At 44.0% G+C, this 18,876-nt stretch overlaps 1 protein-coding gene across 1 annotated transcript; it reads right to left on the bottom strand.

The window, feature by feature from the left end:
- Positions 1–9,788: 9,788 nt before the first annotated feature.
- LOC127328564 (uncharacterized) lies at positions 9,789–16,609 on the bottom strand. Its single transcript, XM_051355157.1, has 9 exons — positions 16,583–16,609; positions 15,883–16,311; positions 15,403–15,670; positions 14,937–14,967; positions 14,415–14,479; positions 11,933–12,070; positions 10,546–10,659; positions 10,261–10,345; positions 9,789–10,176 (listed from the first exon to the last, which is right to left on the bottom strand). The coding sequence occupies exons 1-9, from the start codon at positions 16,607–16,609 to the stop codon at positions 10,164–10,166; spliced, it is 1,170 nt and encodes a 389-aa protein (XP_051211117.1). The 3' UTR covers positions 9,789–10,163.
- Between the last annotated feature and the right edge of the window lie 2,267 nt (positions 16,610–18,876).

Genomic DNA, 18,876 nt, shown 5'->3' on the forward strand with positions numbered 1-18,876 from the left:
CTTCTTCTTCTTGAAGGTTGTAGTCTTCATAGGCTTATTGAATACGGGCTTGTTATTCCCTTTGTTCTTGCTGTAGGGTTTCTTCTGCACCATGTTGGCGTTAGACTGACCCTCTCCTTTCTCAGTATTATCCTTAGCCCGAGCTTTCTCCTCAACATCAAGAGACGCTATCAGATTTTCAACTGATATCTCCTGTCTCTTGTGTTTGAGAGTTGTGGCAAAGTTCCTCCATGAAGGAGGCAACTTAGCGATGATGCATCCAGCCACAAACTTGTCAGGTAAGGCACACTTAAGGAGTTCGAGCTCTTTCGCAATGCACTGTATCTCATGAGCTTGTTCGACTACAGAACGGTTATTAACCATCCTGATGTCATGGAAGCTCTCCATGATATACAGTTCACTGCCTGCATCGGTTGCACCGAATTTAGCATTCAGTGCATCCCAGAGCTCTTTACCGTCTGTTATGTGCATGTACACATCACACAGACGATCAGCAAGAATACTCAGAACGCATCCGACGAAGAGAGTATTGTTTTCCTTGAACTTGTTCTGATCTTGGTCAGATATAGTTCCTTCAGGTAAACCATCACTAACTTCGAACACTTTCAGATGAGTAAGCCAGAGCGTGGCCTTAACTTGCCACCTCTTAAAGTGCACACCGGTAAACTTATCCGGCCTCAGTGCATCAGCAAAACCAGCCATTGTTAACTCAGGAAATTGCCTACAATTAGGTTTTTGGATTGTTGGATAATTAGGCACAATTTCCATGATTAATTCCAGAATATTAAGCATGACGACAGTAACTACTAACATGTGAAACTCAAACATACTAGATGTAGTGATCAACATGAACAGTAGCAGAGCAAACAGTACAACATCCATCGCTAAACAGATCGAGATATGTCGCACGTACCGATCTGGTGGAGGTGGCGGTGGAGGTGTAGCAGATGATGTCGCAGCAGTAACGTTGTTGATGACAACGTTGTTGACGACAGGAACGACGGATCGAAGTAGATGGCGTTGAAGACGACGGTAGGCAGCACCGCCCGACTTGGACGGAAGGCGACCCGTGATGAAGAGCTTGAGCAGTCGCGCAGAGCGCTTGCCAAAAACCTAATTCGCCCTCTCCCGTACAGGATCGCAAGGACGAGTGGTTCCGGAGACCTGCTCTCCCGTTCGCCGATGCACGTCGGCTCGCGGGATGGAGTAGGCTATGATGGCGGCGCAAGCAGAGAGAGGTGGAAACCCTAACTCGTGTATTGGATGTGTTTCTGCGGTAGCCGGGCAGGAGATTATATAGGCTCGGGAAACCCTAGGCAACGTGCGTGGGCCACGTCCACGTCGCACGAACGTTTCGAGTCGGTTACAGATAGCCCACGATCCGGGAGCGACCCGAACCGACTAACTGCGACGCGTCCGTCTAGGACTCTGTTCGTTTTCCTGAGCTGCAAAAAGTAAGGAAAGTCTCGGCTCGAGGCTCAATCCACTCACCACGAGCGCGGCGCGCGTCGTGACGTGTCGAGTCGAGTCGAGTCGAGTCGAGACGAGACGAGCGAGCGAGGAGGAGGAGGAGCGCGCGTGTAGCACTCCTATTCTCACTCACTTACTAGTGGTGGAACAACCCACCTTATAAGGTGGTCTAACTTCCTCCCAACTTTCCATGTGGGACTAAACTTCCCACCTCTTGCCACTCCCTAGTGAGCTGCCACCAACTTGGGCTCAAACTCACAAGACTGCCACTATGTGAGCTTTGAGATTTATTGGAAAACTGAAATCTAATTTGGGCCACTAAAAGTGGGCCCAATATTTCAACAGGAGTAGTGACACCATTTTCAGAGCTACACTCTCGGCGGCCGTAGATTGCCTGCCGACTCAATTGGCCTGCTGGTGGCCATTCTCTTCGCCGGCAACTGTTTCCGGCGTTTCAGCAACCTCCAGGTGGAGGCCCTCAGCGGAGTTCGATGTGGCGCTTCTCGTTTTCTTGGTGCCAAGTGGTGCTGTCCCCGGCGCTGATGAAGACGGCCGCTCTCTCTGCTCCTTGTGCGATGGCGGTGACAAAGGACTTGATTGCTTTTTGCATATTCGTTTTATGGTGCTCTCTGTTAACAGTAGGGACTTATTTGCACTTCTAAGCTTTTGTATGGTCCTTGCTACAAATGTACCTGTACCGCTGTATTAATGAAGGTGTCTAGGCCCTTCGTGGCCTCTCCTTGTTCAAAAAAAAAAATCCCTCCCACCAGGCACATTAGGATTTAAAATCGACAACGTCGTATTTTCCTTTCGCCGCAACCCAGCGGGACATAGCTAGGAACGGCAGACGCAGACACATGGGGCCGCTTCTTCCCGGCGATGTCTAGGTCTAGGTCACACTCTACATGGCCTGCTGCAATCGATGGGCAATGCCACGCCCGGTCGTTACCTATGGGCGCATGTGCTTTATTAATTTCTTCCCGTCAATCTGCGAGTAGAGCACACCTATGTCACTACGCCGCACTTTCTTTTCGGTTGCCGCCGCTCCACCGCCTAGCGTGCGTGACGGCGATCGGGAGATGGTCTCCGATGGAAAGCGAGGGAAATGATGCCGTCGCTGAACCAGTCGCCGAATTCGATCGTGCGCGCCGTGCCCGTCGGGGCGAACAGCGGTCGGCGTCGCGCGGGAATCAAATCTTTCGACTCCGGTGTCTACTACGACTGCTGCCGGTCTACCATGTACTAGTACGTACTGTCCAGCTTGCTGACGGTGAAAACCGCGGGAACAACCGCGAGCGAGCGACGAGTCCACCATGCACGTCGACGTCGTACAAGCCGGGCGCCAGCTACCGGTGTTGCGTGCGTCCACGCGGTTATTATGATCTGACAACGTAAGATGAACAAATTAACCGGTGAAACACTTACTACGGCTGTCCGGTGGTTGACCATGAGTGCTTCGTTGATTAGAGCAAGTTTAATAGTACAGCCAATTGCTGGCTATAAGTCATGTGCCATGTTATTCGTAGCTAACATAGAGCCAACATGTATAATAGTGAGCTATAATCATGTACTACTTTATCAATGGATGGCCCATATTTCACTCTCACAAAGTGCCTAGGAGCACGTGTTACAACTGGCTCTTGCATGAGAGCCCACTCCTCTTCTCTCTCCTCCAACTAAGCATGAATATATTATTTTAATCCTTATAGCCAGCTGATTAGGACTTATTATACTTGCTCTTAGTAAGATCCAGGCATGCACCCACCGCCACCGGCCATGAAAACGAAGTGGATGGATGGACGCGCTGACCGACGGCGGCAGCAAAATATCCGCGCCCACCGTCCAACCGCGCGCGGGAGCTAAAGGCTAAAAGGCTAAGAGCATCCCCACTCGTCTCCCCGATTTAGCCCCCGAGCGCCAGTTTTTCTCATCCGGACGGCGAATTTCGGCCCAGTCGCGCCCCCGATTTCTCGTTTTTCTCCGGATTTGGGCCTAAATACATCCGGCGAGCCCACGCCATCCTCGGTCCCCCGAGGCGCGCTCGGGGACTCCGGACGAAGCGAAAGCGCGCGAAACGCCGAGATTTCTCTCCCGCGCTTTTGCTTCGGCTTCCGCGCGAGAGATGGACCCGGCCGGTCAGCGACAGACGCATCGTCTTCCGCGCGGAGTAAAGGCTGCCGCCGGTCAGCTCGCCGCGGACGTGTAGCATCCACGCGGCAATAAATCGCCGGCTCCTGGCTCGCCTAAATACCCCGCTCGCCGCGACGCGTCGCACCACTCTTCCTCTTCCTCTTCCTCTTCCTTCCCTCGACCTCGACGAGATCCATGGCCTACAACGACGACGACGGCGCGGCCAACAACGGCTTCCCTCGCCGCTCGCTCCACGCGTGGGAGGGGCACCTCCTCCACCAGGCGGGGTACCCCTGCCCGCCGGACACGAGGCCTCCCGGCGGCGGGTGGCGGCTAAGTGCGGGCGGCGTGCCAATCCCACCGCCGCCCCAGGGACGCTACCTCGAAGCCGCCATCGAGGAGGTCCGACTAACGTTGTCGGACCAGGACCGCGTCGAGCCGCGCTACCACCCCGACAACCTGACGGCGTGGAACTCGTTCTTCCTTCGCCGGTGGGAGCAGGAGCTCGCCTCCTACGACGGCCCACCGCCTCCGCCTCCGCGCAACAACGCCGCCGGACGCAAGCGGTGGTGGAGCGTGCCGGGCCGGACGCTCGAGGCCGTCCTCGAGCACATCGAGGGCGGCAACTTCCCCATTCTGACGATGCCCCCACTGTCGAGGGCATGGGCCAGCCGCCGCAGGGGAAGCTGGCAGCCACGGCGCATGGCTGCAAGTTCCTCGTCGTCCGGTTCGGCGGCGAGGTCGATCTCCAGGTCGGCGCCATCCTTCGCGCCGGTGAAAAAGGAGCCGTCTTCCCCGCCGAGCAACCGCGCACGCGGCGGCGGGATCGTCATCCGCGAGCCATCGATGGCACAAGGACTATTATGACCTAGATTGTAAATTGGATCTTAACTATGCAGGGAGAAACTGACACCTGCTGAGCCACTTATGCAATATAAGTTGCATGTCAAGCGTGGAGCAATTCTCATGAACGCGGTCATATAAGGTTAGCCGGGCCGATTCATCCCCCCATCCCGCAAGATGCAAAGTACACGAAAATCAAGCGACAACAAAAGCATTAACGCCCACAAAACCATTGTGTTCTATAACAAAATAGCGTGGGTCTAAAAATACGCTATTAGTATGTTATAGCCTGCTATTAACGTGAATAGCGTGCTATAGCGCCGAAATAGCGTAGCATCGGGTCTCCAGATATGTTATAGCGTGCTATTAGCGTTGGAATAATGCGCTATTTTTTTCCATGGTTCTACTCGTGCGATCTATGCATAGACACGACTCTGATACCACTGATGGGTTTGTTGCATGGAAAACAAAAAAATTATACCGCAAACCAACAAAATCAGGATCCAATCTAGGAAAAACGCCAAGATCTAATCTACTAGATTAAATCAACGAGAAAGATTTGAATCCACATACCCTTGTAGATCACTAAGCGAAAACGAGATCGGATCTCTTGGGTGATGTAGTCATTCACTTGCCGATCTCTAGATCGCGATGACGATCCCTCCGGCAGCACCTCCGTACTCGGTCACACGTACAGCTCGATGAAGACACTTCCTCCTTGTTCCAGCAAGCGGGGAGATATGATAGATGAGATCTATTCCAGCAGCACGGTAGCGTGGTGATGGTGGAGAGTTTCCACGAACAAGGCTTCACCTATTCGTGTTGGATGGAAAAAACTAGACAAAAAGAGGAGCAACGGAGCAAACGAATGCGACACAAAAATCTTATTTTGCGCCGTGCGGCATCCTTCTTTTATAGGGCGTGTGTGGCGGTGTTGATCTGCTTGGACGTCACGAAAAATCAATCGATCCAAACGATCGGCCGAGATCGGAAAGCAATTCCTTTTCGTGCCGTACACGCGGGCGCACATGGCCGGCCCATGGCTGGAAGCCAGCGTGACTTGCTTGCTCGCATGAGCATTGGCCAGCTCAGCCGGAAAGTTCTATACACCGATCAGGTCGGTGCTTACCAGGCACCGCATACCTTGGTCGGACATTGGGCCTGGCCCATTTAGCTTTTTTTAATTTTCATATTTTCTTTTTATTTCTTTTTTATTTCCTTTTCTTTTCTATTTATTTTTTTCTTCTGTTTGGAAACGTCTAAACTCAAAAACTGTTCAAATTCGAAAAACGTTAAAATTTAAGAATTATTAAAATTCTAAAATTGTTTAAATATGAAAAAATTTCAAATTCAAAAATTATTCAAATATAAAATTTATTTAAATTCGAAAATTGTTCAAATTCGAAATTTGTCCAGACTCGAAAATTGTTCAAGGTCGAAAATTCTTCAAACTTCGAAATTATTCATATAATAATTAAAATTTTAAAATAATGTTTTTTGAATTATATAAAATATAATTTTTTTTAAATGTTCAAAATTTTAAACGTATTAGATTTTGAAATTTTTTGGTTTCCAAAAAAATCAGATTAAAATTTCGAATTTTTAAAAAACGGAAAAAAAGAAAAAAAACAGAAAAGGATAAAAACAGAAAAAAGAAAAAAAAGGATGCGACTGGGCCGGCCGAACACCCACCCTGGGGGTGCGGCACCTGGTACTCACCGAGCAGGGTGATGTATAACACCTCCCGCTCAGCCCGGCCACTACTTCTCCTTTTGTTTTTCTTTGCCTTTTATTTTGATAGTTTGTCTACATACGCTACTAAATTGGCCTATTAGCAAAATATCTCATAGACTACTTTTAGCCTCAAATTTATTTCTACTGAATAAATATATATTAAGATTTACTAATTCAATTAATTAGTAAATCATTAATTTTGTTCCCGAAACAATTTCGCAACTTTCCGAAACACTTTCATTAATCCCGAAACTACCCTAGCACCATTGAAATCTTAAGTGTGACACCCTACGGTTCGAGAATGTGCAGACATGACCGAGACACCTCTCCGATCAATAATCATCAGCAGGACCTGGAGATCCGTAATGACTCATACATATTAACTTAGTGATCGAATAAATCATTAACATACGATACTGATTCTTTTTGTCGCGTGATACTTTACTTATATGAGGTTTGATCATCGGTATCTCTATACCTAGTTCAACCTCGTTACCGACAAGTACTCTATACTCGTACCATAGTATGCCATCTCTTGTGACCTTGTCACATGCTTGCAAACCAATTAGATGACATTCCACCGAGAGGGCCTAGAGCATATCTATCTGTCATCAGAATGGACAAATCCCACTTTTGATCCATATGCCTCAACTCATACTTTTCGAATACTTAATCCCATCTTTATAACCACACATTTACGCAGTGGCGTTTGATGGAATCAAAGTACCCATCCGGTGTCCGTGATTTACATGATCTCATGGTCGAAGGACTAGGTTACTATGTATCAAAAACTTATAGCAAGATGAACTTAATGACTTGATCTTAAGCTACGCTTATTATGGGTGTGTGTCCATTATATCATTCTCCCAATGACATAACCTTATTATTAACAACATCAAATGTTCATGATCAGGAAACCATGATCATCCGTTAATCAACAAGCTAGCTAAACAAAAGGCTTACTAGGGACTCTTTTATGTTTACACTAGATTTAGATGTGCGCCTTGGCGCACGACCCCGTAAAATCCACATAGAATTAGAGTAGCAACGATAAGAATTCAGGTAGGTAATTTGTAATACATTTTAAGTTTTTTGCAAAATAAAGTCAATTTGATGAAATTATGATTTTTTTGAACAAAGTCACCCTCGAAAAACCAGATTAAAAGCGGTGGGTACATAAATTACAACGATGCCCTTTACCATGTCTTGCCCTGGAAAACCTAAAATTTGAAGTAAAAGCACCGAATTTACAAAAAGAACCCTAGCAATAAAATAGGAAAATCAATCAAATGCTCGGGCTCCATCTCCACCGCACGCTGGTGACCTCAAGATGCAAAGCGCCGAGATCAGAGAGGAAGCAGCTTGGGGTGTTCCCCATTCCGATGAAGAATCTACCGCGCCGGCCATCTCTACATCTCCGGGGACGAACCACTTGGAGGAGAAGCGACGGCGAGCTCCAGCGCAGGGTTGATGAGGGCCTCCAAAGAAGGTTGAGCTCCTGGACGAGGGCCACCAACCGGCCATGGAAATCAGGGACGTGGCAGAGTAGTTAGCATTGATCAGGGGTGAGGCAGAAGTATATAAGTGCAAGAAAATAGTCGCTTCAGCATTGATCCTTATTAAAAAGTTACAGAAAAATCTTGGATTTGAATAATGGGAGCACATACTGATACGTAATCTTGCATTTGAATAATAGGAGGTTTACAATTATACAATTCAGGCCTTTAATTTGCGTTACTGTGAATATATCTTTGCTTGGCGCACATTTCTCGGCTTCCGCTATGATAAACTATTCAGCGGCTGCTATATTAATTGTGCACGGAAATCTATTTTATGTAAGTTGTAAGTGAAAAATACACATAACCTAGTCATTCCAAAGGAAGTGCACAAACAATTGAGCACGAAAGAATTCTAAAAAGCAACACACACGCAATAAGGTGTGGTTTGGCCTGGTATTAGGTGTATATCATTTTAATATGTAGTGGTGAATATTTATATTAAAAAGAACTAACTGATGATAAAAAGAAACAAGAAGGGCTAATATTCTTTATCCTATAATAAAGTGGCCTAGCCATAGTAATATTGGGTCTTCTTATCTGCTATATCAGTTGATAGACCATATTGATTGGGCCGGGATGAGTAAGCGGTGTTAGTCTGTACGTTTGTCTCCTAATTGTTTTTTGTTTGTTTGATCTTTATTCCCTTCTTCCGTTCAGCACAAGAGATGAAGAAAATCAGAAAGAAGCTAGCCGTAGAAAAAAAAAGAGAATTGCACAGCTCATCGGCAAATACTGTGATGGGAATTCCCTTTTTTCATTCGCTAACTGACAATGCTTCCCATCTCCTGGTGGCAAGTCTTTCGTCGTCTCTAGAACACGTGCCGTTGTGTTCCAGGCATGGCCTCATCGGCAAGGTAGCAGAAAGGGGATCAGCATGCAGGGAGAAGCGGCATCGCGGCGATTTCCCGAGGCCAGCCATGGAATTGCGCCAATGTGCGGCCTCATGAGGGAGCTCAGGGGTGGCAGCTGCTCCAATGGGTTCACAGCGTTCCTCCCATCGATAAGCTTCTGCACCATTGACGGCGTCCCAGGCCTGCTCCGCCTGTGCTGCGGTCATGCTGTCGCGTCACCCCTGCCAGCTGCTGCAGGCTCCGGCGCGGTCCACGACGGCGGCTAGTTCGTCTGGGGCCGGCAGTTCCGCCCGGACCTCCTCCTCCGCGCTACCCTGCTCCCTTCCCATGCCTCCAAGAGTCTGCCGCTCTTCCCGCCAGCCGTCTCCGCCTCTTCTGAGCTCGTCGGGTGAGTGCTGATGATTCTCTGTACTCTGGAGATTAGACTCTTGTTGGTCGTTATGTTCAGGCTCGGTTGGTTTCCTCTCTTAATCTTTGATTATCAGAATCGACGATACCAAAGTACCTGTTAGGAGACCATGTGCTATGGATTATGTAAATGTTCACATTTTTTAGTCCATTATCACTCATACGCTGCCACCCTAGTATTCAGGCTTCTATGCACAAAGATTTTTTGCCAACTTGGAGGCCAGCATGTCCCAACGAAAGTTCGATCAAGAAGCTGGTGCCACTGATGGGATGAATTACGGTGCTGATTGCCGAAGCCATACTCTGCAATATGGCATTTCGTATGGTATTACTTTTATCCTCATGTGCTATCAAGTGATTAGCTGTGCAGAACACTCCGTTTTCAAACCACTTAAAATTCATTACAAAAGTATATTCCAATATTCAGTTTGCAGAAATTCTATGCTATTTTGTCCCAGCAGGGTACACATGAAGGAGAAGAGCTTGGAGGCTATGTTGGAGAATGGATGAACATGCCGATGTTACATCTGTCAAAATCATAGAGGATCAAGTTAATTCAGGAGCATTTCACATGCGTTCTGACTATGACTATTAACAGGTATGGTTTTCTGGGCAAAATTTACTAAGAGTGAGCTTCTTTGCTTGTGCTAGCTAATATATCGGTATGCTTCAAATTTATTTTTGAAGTATAGAGCTAATTTCCTTCCAAAGTAGGTAGTTTAATTTCAGTATATCGAAACCTTATTTTTTTCTCATAAAAGTGAAGCCAAATAGTAAAGAGAAAACAAAAATCTAGTACAGGAAGATCACCTCTCACTATTAAGTTAACTGGTCAATTAGAAATAACATAAAGATGTGTAAGATCAAGAGTGCCACTTAGTACATTGATTGCAACCACACAGTGACAAACTAACAACACATAATCTAACATGATGTGGAAGTACATGGACTAATCCACAAACGCGTATCTATACTTGGTTGACTGTTTTAGGAAGGTATAACACTAAATATCTCCAGTCAACATCGAAGAACAATGAAGAGGATTTTGTGGACACATCCTTGCACCGGCAGACGGAAACCGTGGTTAAGAACCTTGGCCTCTTAGCATGGACAACATAAAGGCGTTCTCACAGTCGGCACATATAGCTACAAACAAATGGACTTGACGCTAAGAGAAATCCCTACAAAAAGAAAATACAGTTCATTGAGTGTACAATATATTTAGAAAGGTGCACAACGCAAATAAGACTAAGAAAGCTGCCTACATATATGTGATACAGAAACTTAACATGTCAGCTGGGAGCACACAGATTGCATCAAATAAAAAGTTCTTTTTAGTTCTGAAACATCCTAAAAAGGGCAAAATTAAGGAGAGAAATTAGACATGTAAAAGTACAATACATGAGCAAGGAAAAATGCACCACAAATATACATATACAAATAAATACGGATGCACATGTATTCTAGAGATTATTAAGTACTTCTTGGTATACTATATTTCTTGTTTCTATTGTAGTGTTGTTTCTTCCATTTTCATCAAGTGCACGTACCTTCAACCCTTTTCTCAAAGTCACTCTTGATATAGCAATATAAAGCTGGCCATGAGAAAGAGTAGTTTTTGGTAAATATCTGCCCTTGGCTTTTATTAAATGTCATTGTATCTCCTGCAATGAATAAGGTTGTGCACATAGATTCTTAAGGTAACCTATAACTTCGGAAAATGACCAGAGGATGCTTTCTTTGCTATCTGAAAAGGGACAATAACCATAGAATTCCTTCCATCTGCAGCGAGTGTGTGGTTCAAAATAGAAGGAGGTAATAATAATTAAAGAATTAGTGCCTTTCAAAATAGGATGCAACAATAATCAATCATGCCTTGCCTAATCCAGTTAACCTTTTGATCACACAACCTACAAAAAAAACACAAAAACTGAGAAGCAGACCACGGGCAGAGCGCCTTGGAGGCGAAACTGGGCAACAGCCCCCCCTTCCAAAAGTGTTAATATTAGGCATACTATCATCGGCCCTATTTATTCCCTACAGTACTTGGCAATCGAGCACATGGAGCAGCCGAGCAGGAGAGAAAGAGGAGCTCAGTCTGACCCCGCTCTTTCACTCATCAGCGCAATGGGTGGCTGGTGGAGTGGTGGCCATCGACTCACACTGTTTATGTTTTTCCTTGCTGCCTATTGGTCGACCTTGTGGGCTCGCTCCTCCTATTTTTACAAATAGAAATGCAAGTTGCTTTCAAAGGAAATCAAGAAATCGCTACTCCATCTTGGCCAAACAAAATATTTGTCCTCTCTTACTTGCTATTTCTTCTGTCAATTAATAAGTACTCCACTGGTCCGGTTTAATCGACGCAGACATAATACATATATAAGTTGTTCTCTATTGTCACTCCGCGTCAGTTTTATCTAAATCAGCAACAAAGACTCACTTAAGTTTAAGAAACTATCATAACCATTTTCTATCCATCAAGTGGTTCACTTATTCCCATTTCAGAAAGCAATCCGAAAGGACAAACAACCTTGCGAATCGAGAATCGTCTAGTAATTCTCAGAAGTGTAATCCACCTACTAAGTAATGAAATAGAGGAAAATCTAAAATGACAAACGATAAGAATATATTCCACTTTTAGGTCCAAAAAAATTCAAGAGCATATTCTATATACTTGAAAGTAGAAAAGCTCAATCTTCCATCAGATTATATGAGATCAAGAAAAGCCTTGGAAGTTTAGAACAAAACCAAAAATAATTCATGAAAATGAAGTCAACAATGATAAGCAATTTCAGCAGTGCACCAGCTAGGATAGCTATTCACATGACCAGGACATGAAGGTGTTCCAAGCTTGCCCGGAAAAAGAGAAAACAAACAAAACTCGTCAATGTGGCTGAGAGGGCGGGGGGGGGGGGGGGGGGAGAGAGAAAGACAAACCTTGATCTTGTAACCAGGGGCACCACAGCCTTGCCGAGGCGAGGACAAACGCCTGCCTGTGGTGTCGGCAGCTCCTTCCGACGGAGTAGCGGTTGGCGCTCCTCCATACGATGGTGACAGCCCTCTCCTCCCAAAGTTCTGCACCAGACCATCGAGATCAAAACACATCAGACATCCCATGCCCGTCGATGTGGCACCGTCCTACTTTGATCCACAGATGCTGGCAAACATTAAGATGTAATATTTCTAAAATGAAAAACAAAAAGAATAAGCCAACACTGATTTACTTACCCTGACCATGCTTATATCAATGCAAATTCTCTTAGTGCAAGCAGGGATGAACCATGATATAAGCAACACTTTGTCGTCTCCAAATCAGATATAAGTGTTCCCTGGGTGTTAGTATTTATAGTTCCTCCAAGTACTTATCCTCCTATCATGCATAGTCTTGAGGCCATCTAAACACTGATACTGATTTGCATGGTATAAACAACCAGAAGAAGGCACATTTGTTCTACTCATGGTGTGACAACAAAGAACATAGAAAACATGGCATCCAGGTTGAGTGGTTTAAAAGATGCATACCAGCAGCAAGTTTGCAACAACATCATAGTAGGTTGTGTCACCTCATAGCATCGGGGGTATCATGGCTAGCATCGGGCTGCCTTCAGCCAACGCGACCTCCGCTGGATCCCAGCACCCCACGCGCCGTTGAACTCGGTGCAAGCGTGCAACCTGGTATCAATAGATCACCCAAAAGAAAGGTCAACATACCAAGCCTCATGTTGTGCTAGACATTGTTAAGACAGGGAAAGGAAAAGCTAAAACGAAAGTATCGCAACTGGGGAATATCTACCTACTGACTGTCATCTGTAAGATTGAGTTTGGTGACTTCAATTTTTTATTTCAACCAGGATTGGAATTTCTCGCCAGGCTCTACCTTCAAAATCTACTATGTGATAATTAAAACAATGAAAAGTCAGTATTTTTTGGCTACCCTTATAATACTGCAGTTGTCTAGCATCTAATTCAAGTTGTGCTTCCACCATGTATGGAGAACTTCTGATATTTGACACCGAATTATTGCAACAAAAAATCAGGAGATAAATATGAGTTAGAAACTTCATGATCTCCATCAATACACAGGGAAGAAAGGGGCAACAATGAAATTTATATATCGAACCAATTTATCAAAATGGCAATCAGTAAAGTTTAAAATGTTAAATAATAGTGAATATTAGACATGTTACATGAGCAGAAGGAAATCATGTGATTTACATATATGTGCCTCACAATTTTTTCAGTCACCTTAAATGAATGCTACCAGATCTCTTCCTCCATCGGCTCTCACCAATAACATGATAATAAATTACAGGAATAGAAAGAAGGGAAATAAAGCAAAGAACCTATGATGAACAGCAAGACCCCATCCACTTCTGCTCCACCTACTGCAACCCTAGCAATGACAAGATATGACTATCGGTAGGTCTTGTAAGAACAACATTGGCATGGCACAAGATTTAAGATAACATATCATAATATATACATTTAGGAAATAAAGATAGCGAATTTATATGGCAAGATCATTTCGTGCTTGAGAGCTAAGCATATAATCCGTAAACCAAATAAGAAATGTGTTTTGTGTTTCAGAGATAAGACTATAATATGCAAACCAAATAAGCAAATGCCTCACATTCACCTAACAGTATTTAAGTGCCCAAAAGCCTACTAAAGCAATTACATCATAACTGCATTTGATAGACACAGAACTTAACTAAACAATTATCGCCCCATTTAACCAATTCATAATATATGTTCCGAGAAGTAGATAATTAAAAAATATTATGGAGCCATTACAACATGAGTTATTACCAAAGCTAGAATGGTCAATATCATCAGATAGTAGATCATTATTAAAACATAATGTGAGCTTGCAGAATCTATTTGAAATTAAGAAACTAATTTCGAACAGTCGAGGTTGTACACAGACACAAAGCAAATAGGTGCTAGCATGACCACCAGAAGCATTGCAAATGACTAACAACCTGCCAAGTCCGACAAATTGGAAACATAAATCACTAATCATGTAAAAAAATAATGAGGACCAGAGAACACTACATCTCTTCTCACTAAATGTTTAACCCTTCCTGGGATTGTGAAAACTCAAATATCAGAAATTGTAGTAATCATGTCAGTGACATCTGGATACCAAATAAAAACAATTATTTGCCTTAGGCTGAATAGAGTAAGCAGGTGGTTTGGAATAAAGAGAAAGGGGGAAAAGAGCGGAACACACCCACGAGTCCTTCATGAGCTTCAGATGGTGCAGGTATATTGTAGAATTTTAGAAAGGCAAATCTACAACTTTAACTCAAAATAAAAGAATATGGTATTCTAACAATGATACATTATATTATACAAGGAGCAGTAAAATCTACTATGTGATAATTAAAACAATGAAAAGTCAGTATTTTTTGCCTACCCTTATAATACTGCAGTTGTCTAGCATCTGATTCAAGTTGTGCTTCCACCATGTATGGAGAACTTCTGATATTTGACACTGAATTATTGCAAGAAAAAATCAGGAGATAAATATGAGTTAGAAACTTCATGATCTCCATCAATACACAGTGAAGAAAGGGGCAAAAATGAAATTTATATATCAAACCAATTTGTCAAAATAGCAATCAGTAAAGTTTAAAATGTTAAATAATGGGTTTTATATGAAAACTATTTGTTTAGATATTTAAAATGAAATAAGAAAATATCATTAGGTTGAAAATCTAATTACCACCTGATCTATTTTTACAACATGCTAATAGAATTATTCTATGCGGAGCTATCCCACGGGAATCAGCTCTCACATGGCAGACTATATGAATCATTCAAGAAATTTCTTTAACAACCACAACAGGTCATCTTCCATGAACCTTATAATGGAAACAATTGCTAAAAACAGGGAAATAATCAAACTGTAATCAATCTTCAGAGCCAAACTTCTGACCTAAAGACAAGGAGAACCGGTTGATCCAGATCTGACCGAAAAATCAGAATAAACTCACATAAGACTGGATCCAAGCACTCTTCCTGGAGCAAAAATTATCATGTGTTAATATATTGGCTGATATATGGAAAAAAAAATATCGGGAGCCAGCAAAATGTTGAGTACATTTCTCAATACTCATTCATCTTAATTTTCAGACGAACTCCACAAATGGGTAATTCCACAACCTTATAATTTGTAGCACCACCAAAGAAAACCTCACGCGCTCTCTCCACCTGCTGAGATGCTGCGCCCCTACGCTGCATCATGCAACTAATCTTGCATACATTAGGCTCTAGCTACCTACCTAAATAAAAGATCGATGCCGGCCTGCTCCTTTTCTACCTTCTTTAGTAGCTTCTCGCTACAAATTTACTTTGACAAATAGTACATGAAAACAACCAAGGGGATCAGATCAGGAGGTTACCTCTGTGGGTCAGCTTGACGCGGAGGAAACGAAGTTGTGGAGTAAATCCTCCATCTCCAACAGTACTTGCATCCTCGATCGCTGCTCTTCCGTCGGCCTGCAACTTCTCACGCGCCCGCTCAACCGCTCGCCCACGGCCACCCTTCCGTCGCCGTACGGGGCGACCGTGGCCTTCGGCCGGCCGACAAATCTTTGTTTTCGCTCCACCTGCTCCTTTTCCTACATCAACTGTGGTCACCAGATGCAACAATCCTAGTAAGATGACGACCTGCAAATACGGAGCACAAAGCCGAAATAAATCAAGTCATGGGTAAGAGGAAGGATTAGCAAAACATGGACAAGAAGAAAAATCCAGAAGAGCTCAATAACAACCAGATCTAAATAGTGCACTTTGTCTCCAGAAGCGAGGCCAGAAAGAGACCAAAATTTGGTGGGGAAAATCATCACGCAGGGAAGAAACAAAAGAAGAAAAAGACTTACTTTGTTTCTAGAAACACGGCACTCCTCCACGAACAAACGAGGTCGGCGCTCGTTTCTGCCGGTGAAAAAATAAGGAGTGGAGGAGCGCCGGTAGACATCGCCGCCTCGCAGCTCGTCAGCCGCCCATGTCCTAGCCACCCACCACAGCCCCAACGCCTTCTTCACCGGTCCATCTTCCTTGCGGACTCGCGAGCCCGTGCATCCAATCGAGCAGCCGCGGCCGAACCCTAAGCGCCGGCGGCGAGAGACTCCCGCGCGGGGCAGCAGCTCGCCGGCCGAATCGAGGCCATGGAGTGGCAGTGGACTGGTGGAGGAGAGACATGGATGGCGTGTGGGATCTAGGAGATGAAGAGAGGCAGGGGATTGGGGAGGATGGAGCCTGCAACGTGATTGGGGACTGGCCGACCGAAACGACGCGCGAGGAAAGGCCTATTCTACCCCCGTGGGTGGAGATATTTTCCACGGGCTGACGCCACACCCGACCAAACCAAAACTTACCCACTGCGACCGACGAGCGGGTCCGGCTGATTGTGGGACCCACGAGCAGCCTGGTGCGGGTAACACATGGCTATTTCATGGCTTTAGCTAGTGGGAGGATCAATGGAAGAATGCCCACGTGCTGCCAGAGCCAACCAACACACTTGCTTTCAGTCCAGAACGAATGAACAAGATGCAATAATGGAAAGATCTGACGGCTCACAAGCGCTAATCGCTGTGAGACCCCCATGGGGGTGCAACAATTATACCTTTAGATAACACACAAGTATTAAAGTTTCCGGTTAATACAATTATAGCATGGGATGCAAACATTTATCATAAACACAAAGATATAATAATAACCACTTTATTATTGGCTCTTGGGCATATCTACAACAAACTGGAGGTGCAAATGGAGGAGGTGGTGGAGGAGGAGGAGGACGAGGCGGAGGAGGACGACGACCACGACTTCGAGTGGTCCGACGACGATGGGCTGCACCCGGACGAGGCGGCGGATCAGCAACGACGCTCGTCGAGTCCTTCGAGTCAGAGAAGAAGCTCCAGGACGATGTCCGTGCCCGCGAAGAGGCGCAGATTCACCGCGCCGTCGAGCTCTCCCTCCAGGCGGCGCAGCAGTGGAGGGCAGGCGATGACGCGCTGTTGTAGCAGCGGCGTCTACTCACCGCCCTACGCATGGAGAGGCGGCGCGCGCAGCAGGAGCTGCGGCGGAGGGGAGGCGACGATGGGGCAGGGCCGTCGAACACACCACAGGGCGGTCAATAGGCTAGGGTTTAGATGAAATCTAGCCGTTTTTATTCAAACTTTGTAATATATAATGAAATTTGAATGAAAAACTTTATTTTCGTGCACTAACTAATATTTGTTTGGGGTGGGCGTTTGGGGGACGCGGCTGGGGAGGGATGTCCCCCAAACGCTCGATCTGGCGCCGTTTGGGGGACGCGACTGGAGATGCTCTTACTATTTGTGTAGATTCACATATACCTATACGTTAAGAACACACGGATGTAGACAAATCCGAGTTATTTATTAATTTCCGGACAGATGGAATATGGACGGTGTTAATGATAATTAGGCATAATTGCTTAATAGACTGAATTTGCCGAATATAAATAAACCAACTTTACATAACAATTATATATTTTTTTTACTCCAAATAAAAATAAATTTTCTTATGATGATTACTGTATAATGAACCATGCTCGCGTATAAATCAGTGTGACTACGTGCTAAAATTAAACATAATAGGTAATCACATGTTTTGTGTTTTTCACAATTAATATTAAACTTATATATAATGTATACTTCCTCTGTTTAGAAATAAGTGACTTAAATTTTTCTATATTCCTATGTATCTACACTCTAAAACACGTCCAGATACATGCGAGTCTTGACAAATCGGAGTAACTTATTTTTAGATGCAGTGAATATGTCTGGTGTTAGTGATAATTTGACATCACTATCTAATAGATGAGTCCACAGAATATTAATAACCGAGCTTACATAATATTTGTATTTATTTTTCTGTTTTGTACTCAAAACAAAAATATATTTTCTGGTGATTTTTGTACATCAACCATCCTCGCGTTTAGATCGGTGTGACTACGTGCCCAAAATCAGCGCATCTTCCCATGTGCAAACACCAACTAAAGCAAGGCACACATAATTCTTAAAAAAATGATCGGCTATTTCCTGCACGTTCATAAGATTTTCTCAACATGCTCCGTTTGTTCTTTTATGGATTTACAAACAATACAACTATACTGGTCAGTTATGATTAAATTTTTCCTGAAAAACATTCCACCATTCCTCAATATGATATTTTAAATCTTGGAGTCATATCTAAGACATCACACTTTTTGGAATTAAGTGAGAAAATGAGGGGAAGACATACATGTTAGATCAAAATATTTTAAGCCATGATGGTAAATGTTAATCTATATATCTATTATATACTAAAAGCAAAATACATAACTAAAATAGAGACGTCACGACTAATCCATATAGACTAAATAATCTAATCCGCTGATTTTACGTTAACATTATATATGTATTAACGGTAGAGATTAAAAAGTTTAGGTACATAAAATATTTCCCGGTGCCACACGCACGAGCACGAACACGATCAGGCACAATGTGGCTATCAGAACTTTTTGTATATAATAGATGATATCCTAAAAAAATTGTCGTTAAACTGCTCTTTACAAACCATATATAAGTGTTACTGAGACAATTAAAAATAAGTTAATATGAATAAAGCTTTGCAAAATGAATTATTTATTAATCGTTTAAAAAATATTCAGCTAAAAAATTCCATTTGCACCATGGAGACTCCTATATGTTTTAAGATGTAATTGATTTCCAAAGGAGTTCGCTTTTATCTAAAAGAAACTTCTACAAAATGAAATTTCCAACTGTCTAGTTGTCATACCTGCTAAGTGGGACCTTCATTAAGAAAATATAATTTGATTTTTGGTTTGTAAGCTTAACTAACAAAAG

Source organism: Lolium perenne, chromosome 2 (assembly GCF_019359855.2).
Source record: "Lolium perenne isolate Kyuss_39 chromosome 2, Kyuss_2.0, whole genome shotgun sequence".
In the NCBI taxonomy this organism is placed as follows: Eukaryota; Viridiplantae; Streptophyta; class Magnoliopsida; order Poales; family Poaceae; genus Lolium; species Lolium perenne.